Below are 19,091 nucleotides of genomic sequence, written 5' to 3'. Positions count from 1 at the left end.
CTTCTAGTTTCTCAGAGTTCTGGAAGTATTTGCTTTGTGCATGTTTTGTGATTGTGGTAGCCTCACAGCTTGGTCCTTTGGGGGGAAACTAGAAATTTTAGTAATGACTGAAAATGGGCTGTGATTCTCATATCTGCAGCATAGAAGGTTAGTATAAATAGAAAGGGACTGTGTGGGGACAAAGGTGATGATAGCACGACCATAACAACCATGTTCCTTGCTATATATTTCTTTCTGACAGCCTCTGTTGCCCTGAGTAGAGTGCCATGGTGTCACCCTAGCTCACAGCAACCTCAGACTCCTCAGCTTAAGCAATCCTCCTGCCTCAGACTCCCAAGTAGCTGAGACTACGGGCACATGCCATGACACCCAGCTAATTTTTCTATTTTTAGTAGAGACAGGGGTCTCACTCAGGCTGGTCTCGAGCTCCCACCTCAAGTGATCCTCCTGTCTCGGCCTCCCAGAGTGCTAAGAATACAGGTGTGAGCCACTGCACCTGACCTTATTTCTTTTTCCTAAGTACATTTGTTGGAAAGCAGACAACAGAGAATAGCTTGAAAGAAAAGCCTGGCCATTAAGTGGCTTGAATCATAGTAAATTTTGACTTTTTCAAATTTGGGTTGGAAAAAGATTATATGTATTAGTTGAGATTCTTCAGTTGCAAGCAACAGAAATAGATTGACTAAATTAGGCAAAAGAACGATTTATTGGAAGGAAGGTCATTCACTTGAGAAAGAAGATAACCAGTGCAACTTAATAGCTGTCAATCACGGGCCTTTCTTTCAGGGTATAGCAGTGAAACAGTCCTGTTTTAACCATTTTCTTCCTGTCTTCTCATTGGCCTAACTCCAATCATGGGGATTGGTTAGTACGGGGAAAGATAAAGAAGAATAAATTTCTAGGGGCAAACTTGAAGCAGCCATTACACCATGCAACAAAGCTGCACTATTATTTAACTTACATTACCCAGTCAACAATATAACTTTTATGTCAACTTATCCTTATGAGTGTTTTGGAGTTTCTATTGAATTAGAGTCTTTGGAAGCAGGGATAGATGGTAACCTACACACTTATTTTTTTAAAATTACTATTTTATTTTATCTTTTAGAGACAGGGTCTCATTCTGTCACTCAGGTTGGAGTGCTGGAGTGCAGTGGCATGATCATAGCTCACTGTAGCCTCAAACTCTTGGGCTCAAGTGATCCTCCTGCCTCAGCCCCCAAAGTAACTGGGACTACAGTTATAGGCCACCACGCCCGGCTAATTTTTTGATGTTTAGTTGCCCGGCTAATTTTTTTCTTATAGTAGAGACGGGGTCTCTCTTTTGCTCAGGCTGGTCTCAAACTCCTGACCTCAAGCTATCCTCCCATCTTTGCCTCCTATAGTGCCAGGACCACAGGCATGAGCCACCACACATGGCCTGCACACTTATTTCTTACTGTGCTCTGCATGTACTAGGTGCTCAATTTATTGCAGGCCCTTTGGCTATTTAAACTACATTATTTCTGTATTTTCTAGGCTATTCACCTATAATTTTGCCTGTAGTAGAATATACTTAACCTTAGATTATGTTTAAAAATTAAGAGCCTGGTATTCTATATAAATGGTAATATGCATGACCACAGAGAAGGACCATCTCCCCTGGCTAATTCAGGGAACATGTCTGTATTTTTGATGTTAGTAGGGCTAAGTGTTGTAGTTTGGTTGACAAGGCTATCCACAAGTGATTCATGAAGAAGCAGTGCTTACCACATGATAAGGTCCATACTGTCTGTCTTTAGTCAAGACAGTAATGTCTTTGCTCATGATATGAAACATCTTTTTCCCCTTAACCAGGCAGTTGCAGCAGTGCAGAATGGCTGACCTGAGTCTTGCAGATGCATTAACAGAGCCACCTCCAGAAATCGAAGGAGAGATAAAGCGGGACTTTATTGCTACACTGGAGGCAGAGGCCTTTGATGATGTTGTGGGAGAAACTGTTGGAAAAACAGACTATATTCCTCTCCTGGATGGTGATGAGAAAACTGGGAACTCGGAGTCAAAGAAGAAACCATGCTCAGATGTTAGCCAGGATGAAGGTAAGTATTTAAGCCAAACTGGATATATATGTTTAGAACCTAGATTAGGAGCTATGCTTTGGATTATAATCTTGGAAACCTTAAAGAAACTGAGCTGAGTGTTTTAGCGTAGGCTAATAACTTTATCTAAATTTCTTTTTTGGAAACTGAGGAGATAGACTGACCAATCTTTAGTTGAGTGTGTGTTCATGAGTCTGTAGATTGCTTTTAACTCTAAAGTTCCTTCTGTAATGTTTCAGCTACCATATAATCTGCTTTTTAATTTCCTAAATTAAGCTGTCTGCTGTGCCTTTCCTTTGAGAGTAGCTTTGTAAAGTTAGATACATAAAATTCTGTGCTTACATCAGAATTTAATTTAGACTGGCATCAGATGCCATTTATTGTCTTTGTTGTCATCCCAGGTCAGGATTAAAGCCTTTAAAAGAGATTTGCTATTTTTATATTATTTTATTTTTTTGAGACAGAGTTTCACTCTGTTGCCTGGGCTAGAGTGCTATGGCCTCAGCCTAGCTCACAGCAACCTCAAACTCTTGGGCTCAAGCAATCCTCCTGCCTCAGCCTCCCGAGTAGCTAGGACTATAGGCATGCACCACCATGCCCGGCTACATGTTTCTATGTATTTTTAGTTGGCCAATTAATTTCTTTCTATTTTTAGTAGAGACAGGGTCTCGCTCTTGCTCAGGCTGGTTTCGAACTCCTGACCTTGAATGATCCGCCCACCTCAGCTTCCCAGAGTGCTAGGATTACAGGCGTGAGCCACTGCGCCTGGCCAAGAGATTTGCTATTTTTATATATTTCTGCATCAGATTTGCTAATATTTGGTTGAGGGTTTTTGTATCTATCTTTTTGAGGGATGTTGGTCTGTAATTTCCTTGTAATGTCTTTGTCTAGTTCTAGAATTAAGGTTATGCTGACTTCATAAAATGAGGAGTTGGAAAATGTTCCCTCCTCTTTGCTAGAATAGTTTGTATAGAATTGATACATTTTCTTCTTTGTAATGTTTGATAGAATTCATCAATAAAGCTCTCTGGCCCTGGAGTTTTCTATGTCAAGTTTTTAAGCAGGAATTCAATTTATTTAAGAGATAATGGAACTATTCAGGCTATCTATTTCTTCTCATGTGAGCTTTCGTTGTTTATGTTTTTCAAGGAATTCTTGGTCCATTTCCTCTAAGTTGCAAATATAAATGGGAACAAAATTATAATATTACCTTATTCTTTTAATGTCTGTCAGGTCTGTTGTCATGCCCTCTCTTTAGTTTCTTACATTATTAATTTGTGACCTCTCTTTTTTTTTGATAAGTTTAGATAGAGGTTTATTAATTGTATTGATCTTTTACAAGGTCCAACTTTTTGCTTCATTAATCTTTTTCTATTGTGTGTTTAAATTTCTGTTCATATCTTTATTATTTCCTTTCTTTTGTTTAAGTTGATTTGTTCTTTTTCTAGTTTCTTCAGGTGGTAGCTAAGATCGTGTCTTGATTTGAGATATTTCTTTTCTAATATAAGCATTTAATGTCATAAATTACCCTCCAATTATGGTTTTAGTTGTGTCCCAGGGATTTTGATATATTGTATTTTTATTTTCATTGATTTCAAAATATTTTCTAATATTTCCTTTGGGATTTCCTTTTTGACTCATAGGTTGTTTAGAACTATTAAATATATTGGTTAATTTCATAGTATTTGGGGGTTTTCCAGATTATCTTCTTATAATTGATTTTATGATTAAGAACATGGTCAGTCAGGCGTGGTGGCTCACGCCTGTAATCCCTAGCCCTCTGGGAGGCTGAGGCGGGCCGATCTTTTGAGCTCAGGAGTTCGAGACCAGCCTGAGCAAGAGCGAGACCCTTTCTCTACTAAAAAAAAAAAAAAAAGAAAGAAAGAAAGAAATTAGCTGCCAACTAAAATATATATATAAGAAAATTAGCCAGACATGGTGGCGCATGCCTATAGTACCAACTACTCGGGAGGCTGAGGCAGAAGGATTGCTTGAGCCCAGGACTTTGAGGTTGCTGTGAGCTAGGCTGATGCCATGGCACTCTAGGCCAGGCAACAGAGTGAGAATCTGTCTCAAAAAAAAAAAAAGAACATGATCCATTGTGGTCAATGTTCTGTGAGCATTTTAGATAATGTATGTTAAGCAGCTTTGGGATTGAATGTTCTATTAATGTCAAATAAGTCTAGCTGGTTGATAGTTGATAATGTTGGGTTTTTGTTACTTTTGTTATTGTCATCGTTTTTTTTGAGACAAGGTCTTGCTCTGTTACCCAGGCTGGAGTGCACTGGCATGATCATAGCTCACTGCAGCCTTAAACTCCTGGACTCAAGGGATCCTCCTTCCTCAGCCTCCCAAAGTGCTAGGATTACAGGCATGAGCCACCGTGCCACACTGATTCATAATGTTGTTGAGGTTTTCTGTGTCCTTACTGACTTTGTATCCACTTGTTCTAATGGTTTCTGAAAAAGGGATGTTGAAGTATCCATGTAATATTGTGGATTTGTTTCATACTGCCTTCAGTTCTGTCAGTTTTTGTTTCATGTGTTTTGAAGACCTGTTGTCACATGTATATACATTTAGATTGTTGGGTCTTCTTTTGTTTTGTTTTTTGAGCAGTGTCTAGCTCTATTGCTTGGGCTAGGAAGCAGTGGCCTCATCACAGCTCACTGCAACCTCAAACTCCGAGGCTCAAGTGATCCTCCTGCTCAGCCTCCCGAGTAGCTGGGATTACAGGTACACACCACCATGCCTGGCTAATTTTTTCTATTTTTTGTAGAGATGGGATCTCAATCTTGCTTCGGCTGGTCTCAAATTCCTGGCCTTAAGCAATCTTCCTACCTTATCCTGCCAAAGTGCTAGCATTATAGGCATGAGCCACTGTGCCCCGGCCTCATTAGGTCTTCCTGGTGAATTGACCCTTTTATTATTATGTAGTGTTCTTCTTTATTCCCAGTAATATTGTTTGTTCTGAAGTCTCATTTGTCTTAGATTAATATCGCTACCCCAGCTTCCTTTGTATTAGAGTTTGTGTAGTATATCTATTTCTGTCCTTTTATTTTCAACTCATTTCTTTTTGAATATTTAATAAAAGTGGGTTTCGGCCGGGCGCTGTGGCTCACGCCTGTAATCCTAGCTCTTGGGAGGCCGAGGCGGGCGGATTGCTCAAGGTCAGGAGTTCAAAACCAGCCTGAGCAAGAGCGAGACCCCGTCTCTACTATAAACAGAAAGAAATTAATTGGCCAACTGATATATATATATAAAAAATTAGCCGGGCATAGTGGCACATGCCTGTAGTCCCAGCTACTCGGGAGGCTGAGGCAGCAGGATTGCTTGAGCCCAGGAGTTTGAGGTTGCTGTGAGCTAGGCTGACGCCACGGCACTCACTCTAGCCTGGACAACAAAGTGAGACTCTGTCTCAAAAAAAAAAAAAAAAAAAAAAAGTGGGTTTCTTATAGATATTATATAGGTGGGTCTTATCTTTTCATCCAATCTGAAGATCTCCAATTGGTATGCTTAGACTATTTATATTTATTATGGTTGGCTTTAAATCTGTATCATCTTGCTGGTTGTTTCTATTTATTCCATGGATTCTTTTTTTTTTTTTTTTTTTTTTTTTTTTGAGACAGAGTCTCACTTTGTTGCCCAGGCTAGAGTGAGTGCCGTGGCGTCAGCCTGGCTCACAGCAACCTCAATCTCCGGGGCTCAGCGATCCTACTGCCTCAGCCTCCCGAGTAGCTGGGACTACAGGCATGCGCCACCATGCCCGGCTAATTTTTTGTATATATATTTTTTTTTAGTTGGTCAATTAATTTATTTCTATTTTTGGTAGAGACGGGGTCTCGCTCAGGCTGGTTTCGAACTCCTGACCTTGAGCAATCCGCCCGCCTCGGCCTCCCAAAGTGCTAGGATTACAGGCGTGAGCCACCGCGCCCGGCCTCCATGGATTCTTTATTCCATTTTTCTTTTTCTGCCTGCTTGCATAATAGATTAATTGAATATTTTATTATTCCATTTTTAACTCCAATATTGGATTATTACATTTATTTCTTTTTTAAGTTGTTTTACACTTGATCTTAGGCAAAAGGCAGAGAAGCAGTTTTAAGTTGTTTTATATTTGACTCAGAGTTGACAGTGTACATCTTTCTCCCAATGTGCCTTTCAGTAATATTGTACCACTTCATGTATAGGGTAAAATCCATGCAAAATATAGCAGAGCACAGTGGCATGTGCTTGTAGTCCCAGCTACTCAAGAGGCTAAAGTGGAAGGATTGCTTGAGGCCAGGAGTTCAAGTACAGCTTGGGCAACGTAGCAAGTGAGACCCTTTCTTTACAAAATATGACAATCTATGCAAAATAGTAAATATCCTATTCCTCTTTCATCTTTTGTGCTATTGTCATACACTTAATTTTATATATCTTAACCACTCACAAGGTACCCCACCATACATTGGTAGTTTTGCTTTAGATAGTCAACTATCTTTTAGAATGAATAAAAATATGAAAAAAGGGTCTTTTGCTCTAAATTTTACCAATTTTGGCATTCTTTATTTCTTTGTGTACATCCAGATTTTTATCCAGTGTCACACTCTTTATTCCTGAAAAACTTCCTTTAACATTTCTTATAACACAGGTCTGCTGGCAGTGAATTATCTCAGCTTTGGTTTGTTGGAAAAACAAACCTTCAGTTTTTAAAGATACTTTAGCTAGGTATGATACAGCCTAGGTTCTTGGAAACTGCAACTTTATTATGTACTAGGAACTTAACTCTTGTTTATATCAAGTAGCCAATAGAAAATTGATTATATTATACAGTATACTATTTCACTTAAAGTCTCTAACAACCTATCAATGATAAGGAAGGACTTACTATATTCTATGTTGACACTTTTTTCTTTTTGTACTTTAAAGTTTCCCCTTTGTCTTCTTACTTAATCTATTTTCTTATAAGAAGTCTCTCATAATCTTGATTTTTGTTATTTCTTCCTCTGGCTGCCTTCAAGATTTTGTCTTTATCTTTGTTTTTTAGCAGTTTGAATATGTTATATTTAGGTGATGTTTTGGTATTTTTTCCTGCTTGGACTTCTCTGGGCTTCTTGATCTGTGCTTTGATATGGTTTGTTAAGTTTGGGAAATTTAGGGCCATTATCTTTTAAACTACTTCTTCTGCTCCATTCTTTTTCTCTTTTCCTTCTGGGATTCCAGTTACATTTCATTAGATTATTGGATAGTGTCCCATTTCTCTTGGATGCTCTGTTAGTTTTTTTTCTCCCTCTTTTTTTCTCTTTGTGTTTTATTTTGGGTACTTTTTTTTTTTTTAAACCTATCTTCAAGTTCCCTGATTCTTTTCCTGGCTATGTTGAATATAATGATGAGCCTTCAGTAGCATTATTTATCTTTAATATTAAAAAATATATATTAATCTTTTATGTTTTTAATTTCTAGCATTTCTATATGATTTTTTCTTATAGTTTCCATCTTTCTGCTGAAATTTGTCATCTGTTCATTCATATTTCCACCTTTTCTATTGTAGGCTAACATATTAATCATAGTTACTTTTGGTCTCTGTCATATATTTAATAATTTGAACATCTTGGGTCATCTCCCAGTGTTTTTTCTTTCTTTCTTTTTTTTTTTTTTTTTTTCTTTTGAGACAGAGTCTCCACTCTGTCATCCCAGCTAGGGTGCAGTGGCATTATCATAGTTCACTGTAACCTCAAACTCCTGACCTCAAGGGATTCTCCCATTTCGGCCTCTTAGACTGCTAGGATTACAGGCCTGTTTTGTTTCTTAATAGTATTTTTTTCTGGTGTTATTGTGTGTATGTCTTAGTTTTTGAGTGAATACTAGATCTCATATGTAAAACAGTAGTATAGTGAGGTTAAAAAGAATTTATAGGCCAGATGCAGTGTAATGCCTGTAATCCTAGCCCTTTGAGAGGCCAAGGCAGGAGCATCATTTGAGCCCAGGAGTTCGAGACCAGCCTGGGCAACAAAGGGAGACTCCCATCTCTATAAAAAATTAAAAAAAAAAAAAATTAGCTGGACGTGGTGGTTTGTGCCCGTAGTTCCAGCTACTTGGAAGGCTGATGCAGGAGGATCACTTGAGCCCAGGAGTTTGAAGTTGCAGTAGCTATGATGACGCCACTGTGCTCCAGTCTGGGTGACAGAGTGAAACCCTGTCTCAAAAAAAAAAAAAAAATCATATTTGGAAATCTGGAAATGACATGTCTCTTAGGTTGAGTCAATTTAAGTAGGAGCTGAGCTAATTTTGCGTTTTGTTGTTACTGTAATTCCCTCTTGTGAACCACTGGCTTCAGTTCTTCTATTGGTTGTGCTTAGAATGAAGACTGAAGCACTGGAAGATTTTTCCTCAATGTTCTCACTCTGGCCTCAGCTTTCAGCCTTCCCTGTGCACCTGTGCCTAGAGGGGTCTTTCTCCATGCTCTTACCCCTTTGTGATCAGAAGAGTGCCAGCCTGGTGGGCAGGGTTTGTTTTTTTATTCTCCTGGTTTAGATCGATCCTGCCTACATCTCATGATTAGGTCCTCCTCAGTGGTATTATCTCTTTCATGATGATAAGTTCTCTAATGCTGTTAGTGTAGGATCCTGGCCTAGGACTTTTTTTTGCTCCTTTCCAAGGGTTACAGGATATTTTTCTATTATTCTTTTCCCAGCTGAGGTGGGTCATCATGTGTGCCCTGTGGCTGACAAAGTTTGTTACTCCTCTCCCAGTGGCTTAAGGCTTTTGTTTCCACAGGGGAGAAAAGTCCCAGGGGATGGGGATTCATGCTTTTCCCTTAATGGTGGTCTTCTGGAGGTCTACAACACTGAGGCAGGCTCTATCTGGTTTCTCACTGTGCCTCCAGTCTTTCTTGTCAGCATCTGGTAGATATCTGTAAAGATAATCCTACAAGTGGGTGTGAATTCCCTTTGTGTTTTTAGATTCCAGAGGCCCTATAGTCTCATGCTAGCCTTCACTTACCTTTAGCAAATCATTAAAACTTTTAGTTGATTTCTTCTTATATGCAGGTATGGCACCCAGCATCTCTTCTTCACATGTCCTGATGCAGAAGAGCTGGTGTTCACCTCCCATATCTCCTCAGGGGCTTGTCTTTTTTTGGATTTTATGCTACCTGATAGCCCTGACACCTTGGCTCTCTGATGAATTCAGGTTATCCTTTTGTAGTTGATCTGGCTTTTTCTTGTTGTTAAGATAGGAGTAACATTGCTTTTGGCTCTCTATAGCCTAAGTGGAAGAAGAAAACCTACTGCCTTCATATATGCTTAATTTTAGAGTGGGGGAGTAACCACAAATCATGAGAAAAAGTGTTGAGAATTTAAGGTCTAGGCCCAGGTATGGTGGCTAACACTTGTAATCCTAGCACTCTGGGAGGCTGAGGGAGGAGGATTGCTTGAGGTAAGGAGTTTGAGACCAGCCTGAGCAAAAGTGAGATATCGTCTCTACAAAAAGTAGAAAAATTAGCCAGTGTGGTGGCATGCCTGTATTCCCAGCTACTCAGGAGGCTGAGGCGGGAGGATTGCTTGAGCCCAGGAGTTTGAGGTTGCAATGAGCTATGATGATGCTACTGCACTCTAACCAGGGCAACGGCGAGACTCTATCTCCCCCCCCCAATCTAATTATATTCATATAAATATTTAAAATATTTACTCAAGCCAGGCACAATGGTGCATGCCTGTAGTTCCATGGACTCAAGAGGCTAAGGCAGAAGGATCTCTTGAGCCTAGGACTTCATGTCTAGTCTGCATAACATTGGAGATGTCTCTTAAAAAATACCCATTTACTCCAAGAAAAAAATTGTATTCCTTAACTGAAGATGGAAATGTCTATTCTGTTTTTAATCCATAATGCTCAATGGAGTTATTTGACCTTTGACTGACTAACCTAAAAATAAAGAAAACTTAGTAGGAAGAAAGGAAAAAGTAAGGCATAAATATTGTTGTAATAGTAGTCATGGCTAAAATGCTCTTCCCATTCTCATTAACTTAACCTCATTAATCGTAGATGGAAGAAGCTTGCTGCTTTTTATTTTTTATTTTCCTTTAGGTGTGTATTGCTTTTACCACCTGGGACTGAGCCTAGGTGGGTAAGAACACGCGGTGGTGGTCGTACAGTTTCTTGTACTTCATCTTGAGTGACTTGATCCATGTCATATTAACTTGACCCAAGAGGAGGAAAGTTTTTATTGATAAGAAACTATTTTGCTTATAAAAAATATTAAATCTTCCCTGCTATTGTTAATATGTAAATAACTTGTAATTAGAAGTTCATTATTCAGGAAGTTTCCTATATAGAAATTGTTAACAGTGGTTACTCTGGAAAGGCAAACTGGCTGACTGGGGTGTAGGAGTGATGGTAAGAATGATTTTTTTACTGTGTATCCATTGCACCAACTGGATTTTATCCACATATATTTATTAATCTGTTCAAAAAGAATATATAAAGTTTATAATTATAATTAAATTGTATGTTGCTAATTTTTTCCCATACCAGCTTCCTAAAGGTTATTTATAGAAATCTTGACTGAAAATAAAAGGGAGAGGGGGAGATGGCTGTTGGTGACATCAAAGAAGATAGGAAAGGAGCTGCCTCATTTGGCCTTTTAAGAAATCTGGTGCAATGAGTGAGTTCTCTAGGAATGGGGACTTCTCTGCTGTGGGTCTGGGGTGTTTTTTTGTTTTTTTTTTTTGAGACAGAGTCTCGCTTTGTTGCCTAGGCTAGAGTGAGTGCCGTGGCGTCAGCCTAGCTCACAGCAACCTCAAACTCCTGGGCTCAAGTGATCCTTCTGTCTCAGCCTCCCAAGTAGCTGGGACTACAGGCATGAGCCACCATGCCCGGCTAATTTTTTCTATATGTATTAGTTGGCCAATTAGTTTCTTTCTATTTATAGTAGAGACGGGGTCTCGCTCTTGCTCAGGCTGGTTTCGAACTCCCGACCTTGAGCAATCCGCCCGCCTCGGCCTCCCAGAGAGCTAGGATTACAGGCGTGAGCCACCGCGCCCGGCCTGGGTCTGGTTTTTATAGATTATTAGATTGATGGGTTTTGGCCAAATGATAGGTTTCATATTTGTGTTTTGCCTAGAGAACATTCTAAATAAGATGTTCTTTTTTCTGAATGTTTCTTCGGAAGTGATAGGAGGGCACTAGACTTTATTATTTTATTATATATCCAATTTTAAGTTTTATTTTATATTTGGATGCATTTTAGTAAGCTATCACCGATGCTCTTGATATAATTTTACAGCAGATTCACTTAGAGTAACCTGTGGAAGTTTATCAACCATTTTCCTTCACCTAGATATAGAAGGGGCAGTTGAATGGGTTACATATAATAGAACTCTTTGGACAATGATATTTTTATTTCCTTTAATTCTTTTATACTCACCCTAATTGGCTTCAGCTTAAAAATGAGGAATAAGAAAGCAAGGCTGCCTTTATACCATTTAACACAAAGTAGGAAAGTTGCTGTTTCCTCTCAGTAAAATTCTTGCCCCAAACCTGAAAATACCAAATTCTCCAAGAAGATATATATGTATATATATTTAGTGTGAAATGTTATTTCAAGGTCACAATATGGGTGCTAGGGATGCTCTTTGCTTTGTCATTCTTTTTAGGTCTTTTCTGTGAATATACTCTTTCTCCTTTTACCGCCGGTTAGTTTTGCTTCTGCAAGTATCTTAGCATTGCCTCTATAAACCATTTGAATATCCAATACCTGGAAATAAAATTGGTGTCAAACTACTTCTTCTAAAATGCCTGTCACTTTGGGAAACAATCCTCAAATACTTTTTCAGAATGTATGTACTATATGATTTATTTTCCTTCAAAGTGTTGTTTTTCTTATATTAGTGATTATTCATTATGGGCACTGTACGATCCTATTTTCTAGGTGAGAGAGACAAAAGACTGAAACTTTCTCTTAGATGTAAATAACAAAGCAATAAATAAGTCTGTGACTCTCTCTCTTTTTTTCCCCTTCAAGAGTGAGTCTCTGTCACCCAAGGCTAGAGTGCAAAGGTGTCATCATAGCTCACTACAACATCGTCTAACTGCTGGGCTCAAGTGATCCTCCTGCCTCAGCCTCCCAAGTAGTTGGGAGTACAGGCTGGGATTACAGGCATGTACCACCATGCCCAGCTAATGTTTTCTATTTTTAGTAGAAACTGGTCTCGCTCTTGCTCAGGCTGGTCTCAAATTCCTGAGCTCAAGTGTTCCTCCTACCTTGGCCTCCCGAAGTGCTAGGATTACAGGCATGAGCCACCTTGTCCAGCCTTGTCTGTGACTCTTGTTCATTTAAATGAACATTATTAGCACATTGTTGATCTTCAGACACAAATAGTTGGCAAATTTGTGCATTTGTGGACCATGTCACTTAAGTAGTTCTACCAGTGAAACTGAGAGAATGCTTTCTCTCCAACATTGTTGGAGGTCTTTGAGGCTATTTGTACAATAAGAAATTAACCTATGACATGGTTCTCAAAGTATGGTCGTTGGGCCACCAGTGTTTATGCATGTTCAAAATGCAATTCTTAGGCCTACATGGAATCAGAAATTCTGAGGATGGTGCCGAGCAATCTGTTTTAACAAGTCCTCACAGGGGAGTTGGATGCATATCCAAAATTGAGAAACATTAATCCAGGAGAAAGGGCCTAAGGAAGTAAGTTCTGGAAAGGATCATAACTAAATACTGCATACTTTCTCTTTGTTTGGCTGACTGGGCCCTTCTTTTGCTGAGCATTGCAACCAACTTAATTGGCCACGAGAGGGCAGTGTTGGCATGGGTCTGACATGTTCATGGGTCTGACATGTTCACCTTTGCATTGAGACCTTGCTTAATCCTTCCTATTTTGCCCCAGGCTGACTCAATATGGATCTCTTCCTCACAGCATACATGCCCTATCAGTTTCTTGCTACTTTCCTTCTCTGCCAAGTTGATTTGGCTGCTGTGGGAATCTAACATCTCCTGGGGAAAGGGAATTAAAAAATAATATAAATTTCAATATCCTTGTGTCTCAGAGAATGTGATTAGTTTTTAGGACATGTGTGCTATTTTCAGTGCTATTTTTGTTTTGCTGAGAAAGTTTTCATTGTATAACATGGGGGTCTTCTGGGGAAATTAGTCGTTAAGAGAAAGTAGTATAGCAATTTTTGAATTAAGACTTATTCAGCAATATGCAGTGTTCCAACAAGTCTTATCTGGCAGAGAAGTACATGAGCCTTCGTCCTACTCTAAAATTGAATTGTTTTTTTGTTGTAATGTTGTCTTTATTCTTCTCTCCTGAGCTTAGATTTTTTATATGTATTGTAGAACCGTAGCCTTTTATTCCTTTCCAACCTCCTTTTCTTGCTTTCATTTTATTTTATTCTAGCAAATTGTTATTTCTGTCTTAGCTCTCACAAGTATGACTGGAACAATCTTAGATCTGGTAATGTCATTTAACCAAAAATTTTATATATGGCAAAAGTAAACTAGTGTTTTCACAAGGATATTTGATTGATGAATCCATAGTTAATCAGTTTATAGTTAGTAACAAAGGGATAACAAGTTATTTAGCACTGTACAGTTGACAAAGTACTCTTTCCTATATTATTGCATTTAGTCCCACTTCCCAGGTGAGGCTATTAGGGCTTAGAAATGAGAGGATTATCTGGGCACAGTAGTTCATGCCTGTTAACCTGGCATTTTGGGTGGCTAAGGCAGGAGGATCACCTGAGCCCAGGAGTTTGAGACCAGCAACATAGTGAGGCCCTGTCTCTACAAAAAAATTTTAAAAAGAAAGAAATGGCACAGTGATTGCGTTTGATCATTTAGTTAATAAACACAGAATTACACCAGATTTTTTTTTAAACCCTGTGTTCTTTCTGCGAAACCATACCTTTTTCATGAATACATACTTTTCTGCTTGATTTACTATCTCATAATAGATACTTTTTTAAAAACTAAAGATTTACTTAATATTCAAAAGGAAGAACTATTAAATGTATTAATATTATGTTCAGGAAATATAAAAGAGTCTTTTTTTTTTTTTTTTTTTGAGACAGTGTCTCACTTTGCCCAGGCTAGAATGAGTGCCATGGCATCAGCCTAGCTCACAGCAACCTCAAACTCCTGGGTTCAAGTGATCCTACTGCTTCAGCCTCCCGAGTAGCTGGGACTACAGGCATGTGCCACCATGCCCAGCTAGTTTTTTCTATATATATATTAGTTGGCCAATTAATTTCTTTCTATTTTTAGTAGAGACAGGGTCTCGCTCTTGCTCAGGCTGGTTTCGAACTCCTGACCTTGAGCAATCCGCCCGCCTCGGCTTCCCAGAGTGCTAGGATTACAGGCGTGAGCCACCGCGCCCGGCCTCTTTTTTTTTTTTGAGACAGGGTCTCACTCTGTTGCCCGGGCTAGAGTGCCATCAGCCTAGCTCACAGCAACCTCAAACTCCTGGGCTCAAGCAATCCTACTGCCTCAGCCTCCTGAGTAGCTGGGACTACAGGCACTCACCACCATGCCTGACTAATTTTTTCTATATATTTTTAGTTGGCCAATTAATTCCTTTCTATTTTTAGTAGAGACGGGGTCTTGCTCTTGCTCAGGCTGATTTCGAACTCTGGACTCTGAGTGATCCACCCGCCTTGGCTTCCCAGAGTACTAGGATTACAGGCGTGAGCCACCACACCCAGCTTCAAAGAGTCTTATTTTGATAAAAAAACATGAACTTGAGGAATTCTGCTACATTCACATGAATTTATGGTCTTCCACTTTCCTGAGCAACCATTTTATATTTCTCTGTTCAAACTTCTAGCACTTCTCTCCTATTCATATTCTCAGCTGATGACCTTTAGAACAAAGAATCAATTTGACTCAGTCAGAAGAGAACTTTTGCATAGTCCTACCACACATCTCCTAACCCACCTTCATCTATGCCCTTATACCCTTCTACTATGCTTGTTATGAGTGAACTGCTCATGTTGCCACTCACAGGGTACTACTGTAGCAATTATCTCTTCTGTCTCCTGCATCATCAGTTTCTTTCTTTCAACTGGGTCATGTATCAGCATCAAACATACCATAAATTTTCCATCATTTAAAAAAATCTTATCTTATTCCCACATACATCTCATCTACTTCTTTTTACTTTGCTCCTTTGAAAGAGATGTATCCCCTACATGTCTCCAATTTCTTTCTTCCCATTTGCTCTTTTTTTTTTTTCTTTTTTAGAATTTCAAACATGGATTGTATTCCCATTTGCTCTTGAAGTCACTCTCATCAGACTTTAACACTGTATGCCACCAGAACTGCTCTTGCTAAGGCACAAGACCTTTACATTGCCAAGGACAAATCTAGTCATCGAAGTGGAGAAGATGAATAGGCAGCTAGATGAGAGTCTGAAGTTCAGAGGAGAGTTGTGGGCTGGAGATACATACAAGTCTAGAGGTTGATGTTATTATATATAAAGCTTTTGCTAAAGGTGCTATTCTTAAATCTTTTAAGGTTGAGTTTAGATGTAACCTTCCAAGAATATTCCCTGACTTCCTGACTTTTACTCCCCATCTCTTCTAAGCTCCCCCCATGCCCCACCCCCACCTCTTTCTTTTCATCTTCCTCTTGGTAAGTGCTTCTTCCCTGAACTTACTTTCCTCTTTCATGGCACTTGTAAGGTCATAATGAAGCTATTTATGTCTCACTTACTATTCTACTCTTTGTTTACTATTATATTTCATGAAGAATGACACATTAAGCATAAGCAGAGAGGCACAGGATAGTTCAAAGTTTACCAGCAACCTCAAAAGTTTCTCAGTGTTAAAAAATCAAAGGTTAAAATGACAAATGAGACACATGACAGGAGAGAACCATGGAAAAGTAGATCAAGATTAAAGTCATGCAGAGTCTCACAGTCTATAGGGAACTCTGGAGGTACTGGGAAACATGGCCAAATCTGTATTAAAGAGAGATCACTGCTCTTGGTATGTGCTAGATGTGTAATCATTGCTTATTAAGGTGAATTGAAATAGTTTGTTTGTTGTTAAACTGTACTGAAATAATTTTGGTCAGCTTTGGATTGTGTTAATGTGCAGACTAACAAGCAATTGTGCCAAGTGGGAGGCATTTATTTAGGCAGACATAAATGTCAATCCTAAACCCTCTTAATAGTCATAATGATTATATTTGGGAATGTTTATTTTTTGTTTATTGATTTTTTAAATTTCAAAATATTAAGGGGGTACAAATGTTTTTATTACATGGAGAAAGTTTATATCTGTGTATAAAAAATTAGTGTGACATGTTTGTAAAAATAATTGCTTTCTTTGATTTGAAAATACACTCTATTTCTTAACAGTTTCCCTTTTTAAAAGAAAAGAAAAATAGTACCAAAAAGTATAGTTACCAGTAATTGTACCCTGGTATAAAAGAAAAACAGGGATCTCCTAAGAAGAGATTAATTTGTCACGTTCTTTCTGAGAGCTGCTAGGGCAAAGATACCAAAGAAATAAACCACATCCTACCTACAATCCCATCCTAACCCAACAACTATCTTCCATGTTCTCCTTCTTCTTTCTTTTCTTTTTTCCCCCCAAACCTTTCCCCCTCAGGTAAAAAGTTCTGTGAAGTCTGTTCTGCACAGACTTCATGTGGATTGATTGGAGTATTTGGTTCTTACAGCCAAATTTCTCACCTTGGAAATGATGCAGGCATTTTTATGTTAAGATCTCTCAGTGAAACACAGCAATATTCTCTCTCCAAATGTAGGTTGCATCTTTGCTACCATGTTTATGCTGGAATTTGTGCTTTTAGTGAACTGAATTGAAAACCGTTGTTTACTAAAAATATTCTGCAAGCAAATGACTTTGTTAAACTTTACATTGCAAGAACAACCAAGAACTACCATATACCCTTGGGTTTATCAATTGTTAATATTTTGCCACATTTGCTACTCCTTCCCCCTCCCAGATCATTTAAGAGCAAATTGCAGAACTCATGCCTCTTTACCCTAAGAACTAGATATTCACAAATGACTAAAATATGATAGTAAAAATCAGAAAGTTAAACATGAATGAGGTACTCCTATCTAATCTACAAACCTTATTTCAATGTCATCAGTTGTCCCAACAGATTCAAAACATTCTTTATAATTTTTGTTCTTGTCCAAAATTGAATCTGGAATCACATTAATTTTCATGTCTCTTCAGTCTCTTTTTATTTGGAACCGTTTCTCCAGTCTTCGTCTTTTATGACCTTGATATTTTTGAACACAGCATGGCTAGTTATTTTTGTTGTGCTGTTGTTGTTCTTTTAGCCCTTATTGTCAAAGGCAGGGGCTAGTTATTTTGCAGAGGTTCTCTCAGTTTGAGTTTGCCTGGCATTTCCTCATAATTAGATTGAAGTTTTGCATTTTTGGCAGTAATATTATATAAATATGATGTGTCCTTCTTAGTACATTACATCAGGAAACACATTATTGCTGATGATAACTTTGATCGCTTATTAGTGTCTGCCAGTTTTTTGTGCTATAAAATTATTTTTCCCTTGTAATGAATAAATAACTTGCAAGGAGATACTTTGAGATTGTACATATCCTGTAACTAATCCAACTTTGACTCACTAGTTTTAGCATTCAAGCAAACAACTTTTGAATAATCTTTTGTTTTCTTAATCACCTGGAATGTGTTCTGCACCTTATATGAAAGTCACATTTTATAAATTAAAAATTCCCTTATATACACTTTAGGTCAAAAATGGCAAGCAGAAAGTGGACAGGTATCTGCAAATTAGACTGCCATTATGCATTTTGTTCTCCATTAAATCTCTTGTTGTTTATGCTCATCAGTGAAAAAAATTTACCTTTAATTGCACAAATCATCAATTTAAAACACTATTAAATAATTATGTTACAAAATCCACAATGATGGGGGTATGTCAAAGGGACACAGGAGTCAACTAAAAGAGCTCTCAGTGGCCAAAACTGGAATAGTTTGAGCAACAAAATAAATGAAGTAATATTGGATTAAAACCCAGAGTATAAAATGAATACCCATGAGTCCATACTGATATAAATAAATGACCAAATAAACAAAAAGAGAATAGACAGATCTCCTGTATAGAATAATTCCAAATAATTTATGTATAGATAAGTTATCTATACATATAATTTGTATTATCAAAAAGGTGGCACATAAACTCCCCACTCAAATGTGGGCTGTGCATAGCAACTTCCTTCCGAAGAATGTAGTATGATGGGGAGGGAAGAGTAACTTTGCTGTGGAACAATTTAAACACTTTATCACAGCCTAATCCACCCAAAACTGAAAAAAGTTTGATTAGCCGGGCAATCAGTTAAGTCATGTTGATAGTATGCACCATTGATATAATGTGATGAGACAGGCATTTTACTTCTGTGGGCTTCTTCCCCCAAATCCATAATCTCCGTCCAATCATGTAATCAGGCAAATTGTAGTTGAGGGATATATTCTACAAAGTACCTTCCAAATGCTCATCAAAACCGTCAAGATATCAAAAACAAGGAATGTCTGAGAATTGTTATAGACCGGAGTAGCTTAAAGAGACATTTCAACTAAATGTAGTGTATTTTTTTTTTTTTAAGACAGAGTCTCACTATTGTTGCCCCGGCTAGAGTGCTGTGGCGTCAGCTTAGCTCACAGCAACCTCAAACTCCTGAGCTCAAGAGATCCACCTGCCTCAGCCTCCCGAGTAGCTGGGACTACAGGCATGTGCCGCCATGCCCAGCTAATTTTTTCTATATATATATATATTAGTTGGCCAATTAATTTCTTTCTATTTTTAGTAGAGACAGGGTCTTACTCTTGCTCAGGCTCCTCTCGAACTCTTGACGAACTCTTGACCTTGAGCGATCCACCGGCCTCGGCCTCCCAGAGTGCTAGGATTACAGGCATGAGCCACCGCGCCCGGCCAAATGTAGTGTATTAATAGTATCCTGGATGGACTACTGGAGCAGAAAAAGGATATTACATAAAGAAATCTGAATA

General features: G+C 38.5%; 1 protein-coding gene across 32 annotated transcripts in view; it reads left to right on the top strand.

The window, feature by feature from the left end:
* MAP4 (microtubule associated protein 4) overlaps positions 1–19,091 on the top strand; it is a 194,608-nt gene that overhangs the window by 72,812 nt on the left and 102,705 nt on the right. For all 32 annotated transcript variants that reach the window (XM_076007224.1, XM_076007209.1, XM_076007201.1 and 29 more), the window contains one exon: positions 1,837–2,078. In XM_076007224.1, coding sequence (XP_075863339.1) covers positions 1,856–2,078 — 223 coding nt within the window. In that variant the 5' untranslated portion in view covers positions 1,837–1,855. The remainder of the gene's footprint in view (positions 1–1,836; positions 2,079–19,091) is intronic.

The sequence above is a fragment of the Microcebus murinus genome, chromosome 1 (assembly GCF_040939455.1).
Source record: "Microcebus murinus isolate Inina chromosome 1, M.murinus_Inina_mat1.0, whole genome shotgun sequence".
Lineage (NCBI taxonomy): Eukaryota > Metazoa > Chordata > Mammalia > Primates > Cheirogaleidae > Microcebus > Microcebus murinus.
The sequence above is the reverse complement of the archived record's forward strand: the minus strand, read 5'-3'. Positions and strand labels throughout refer to the sequence as shown.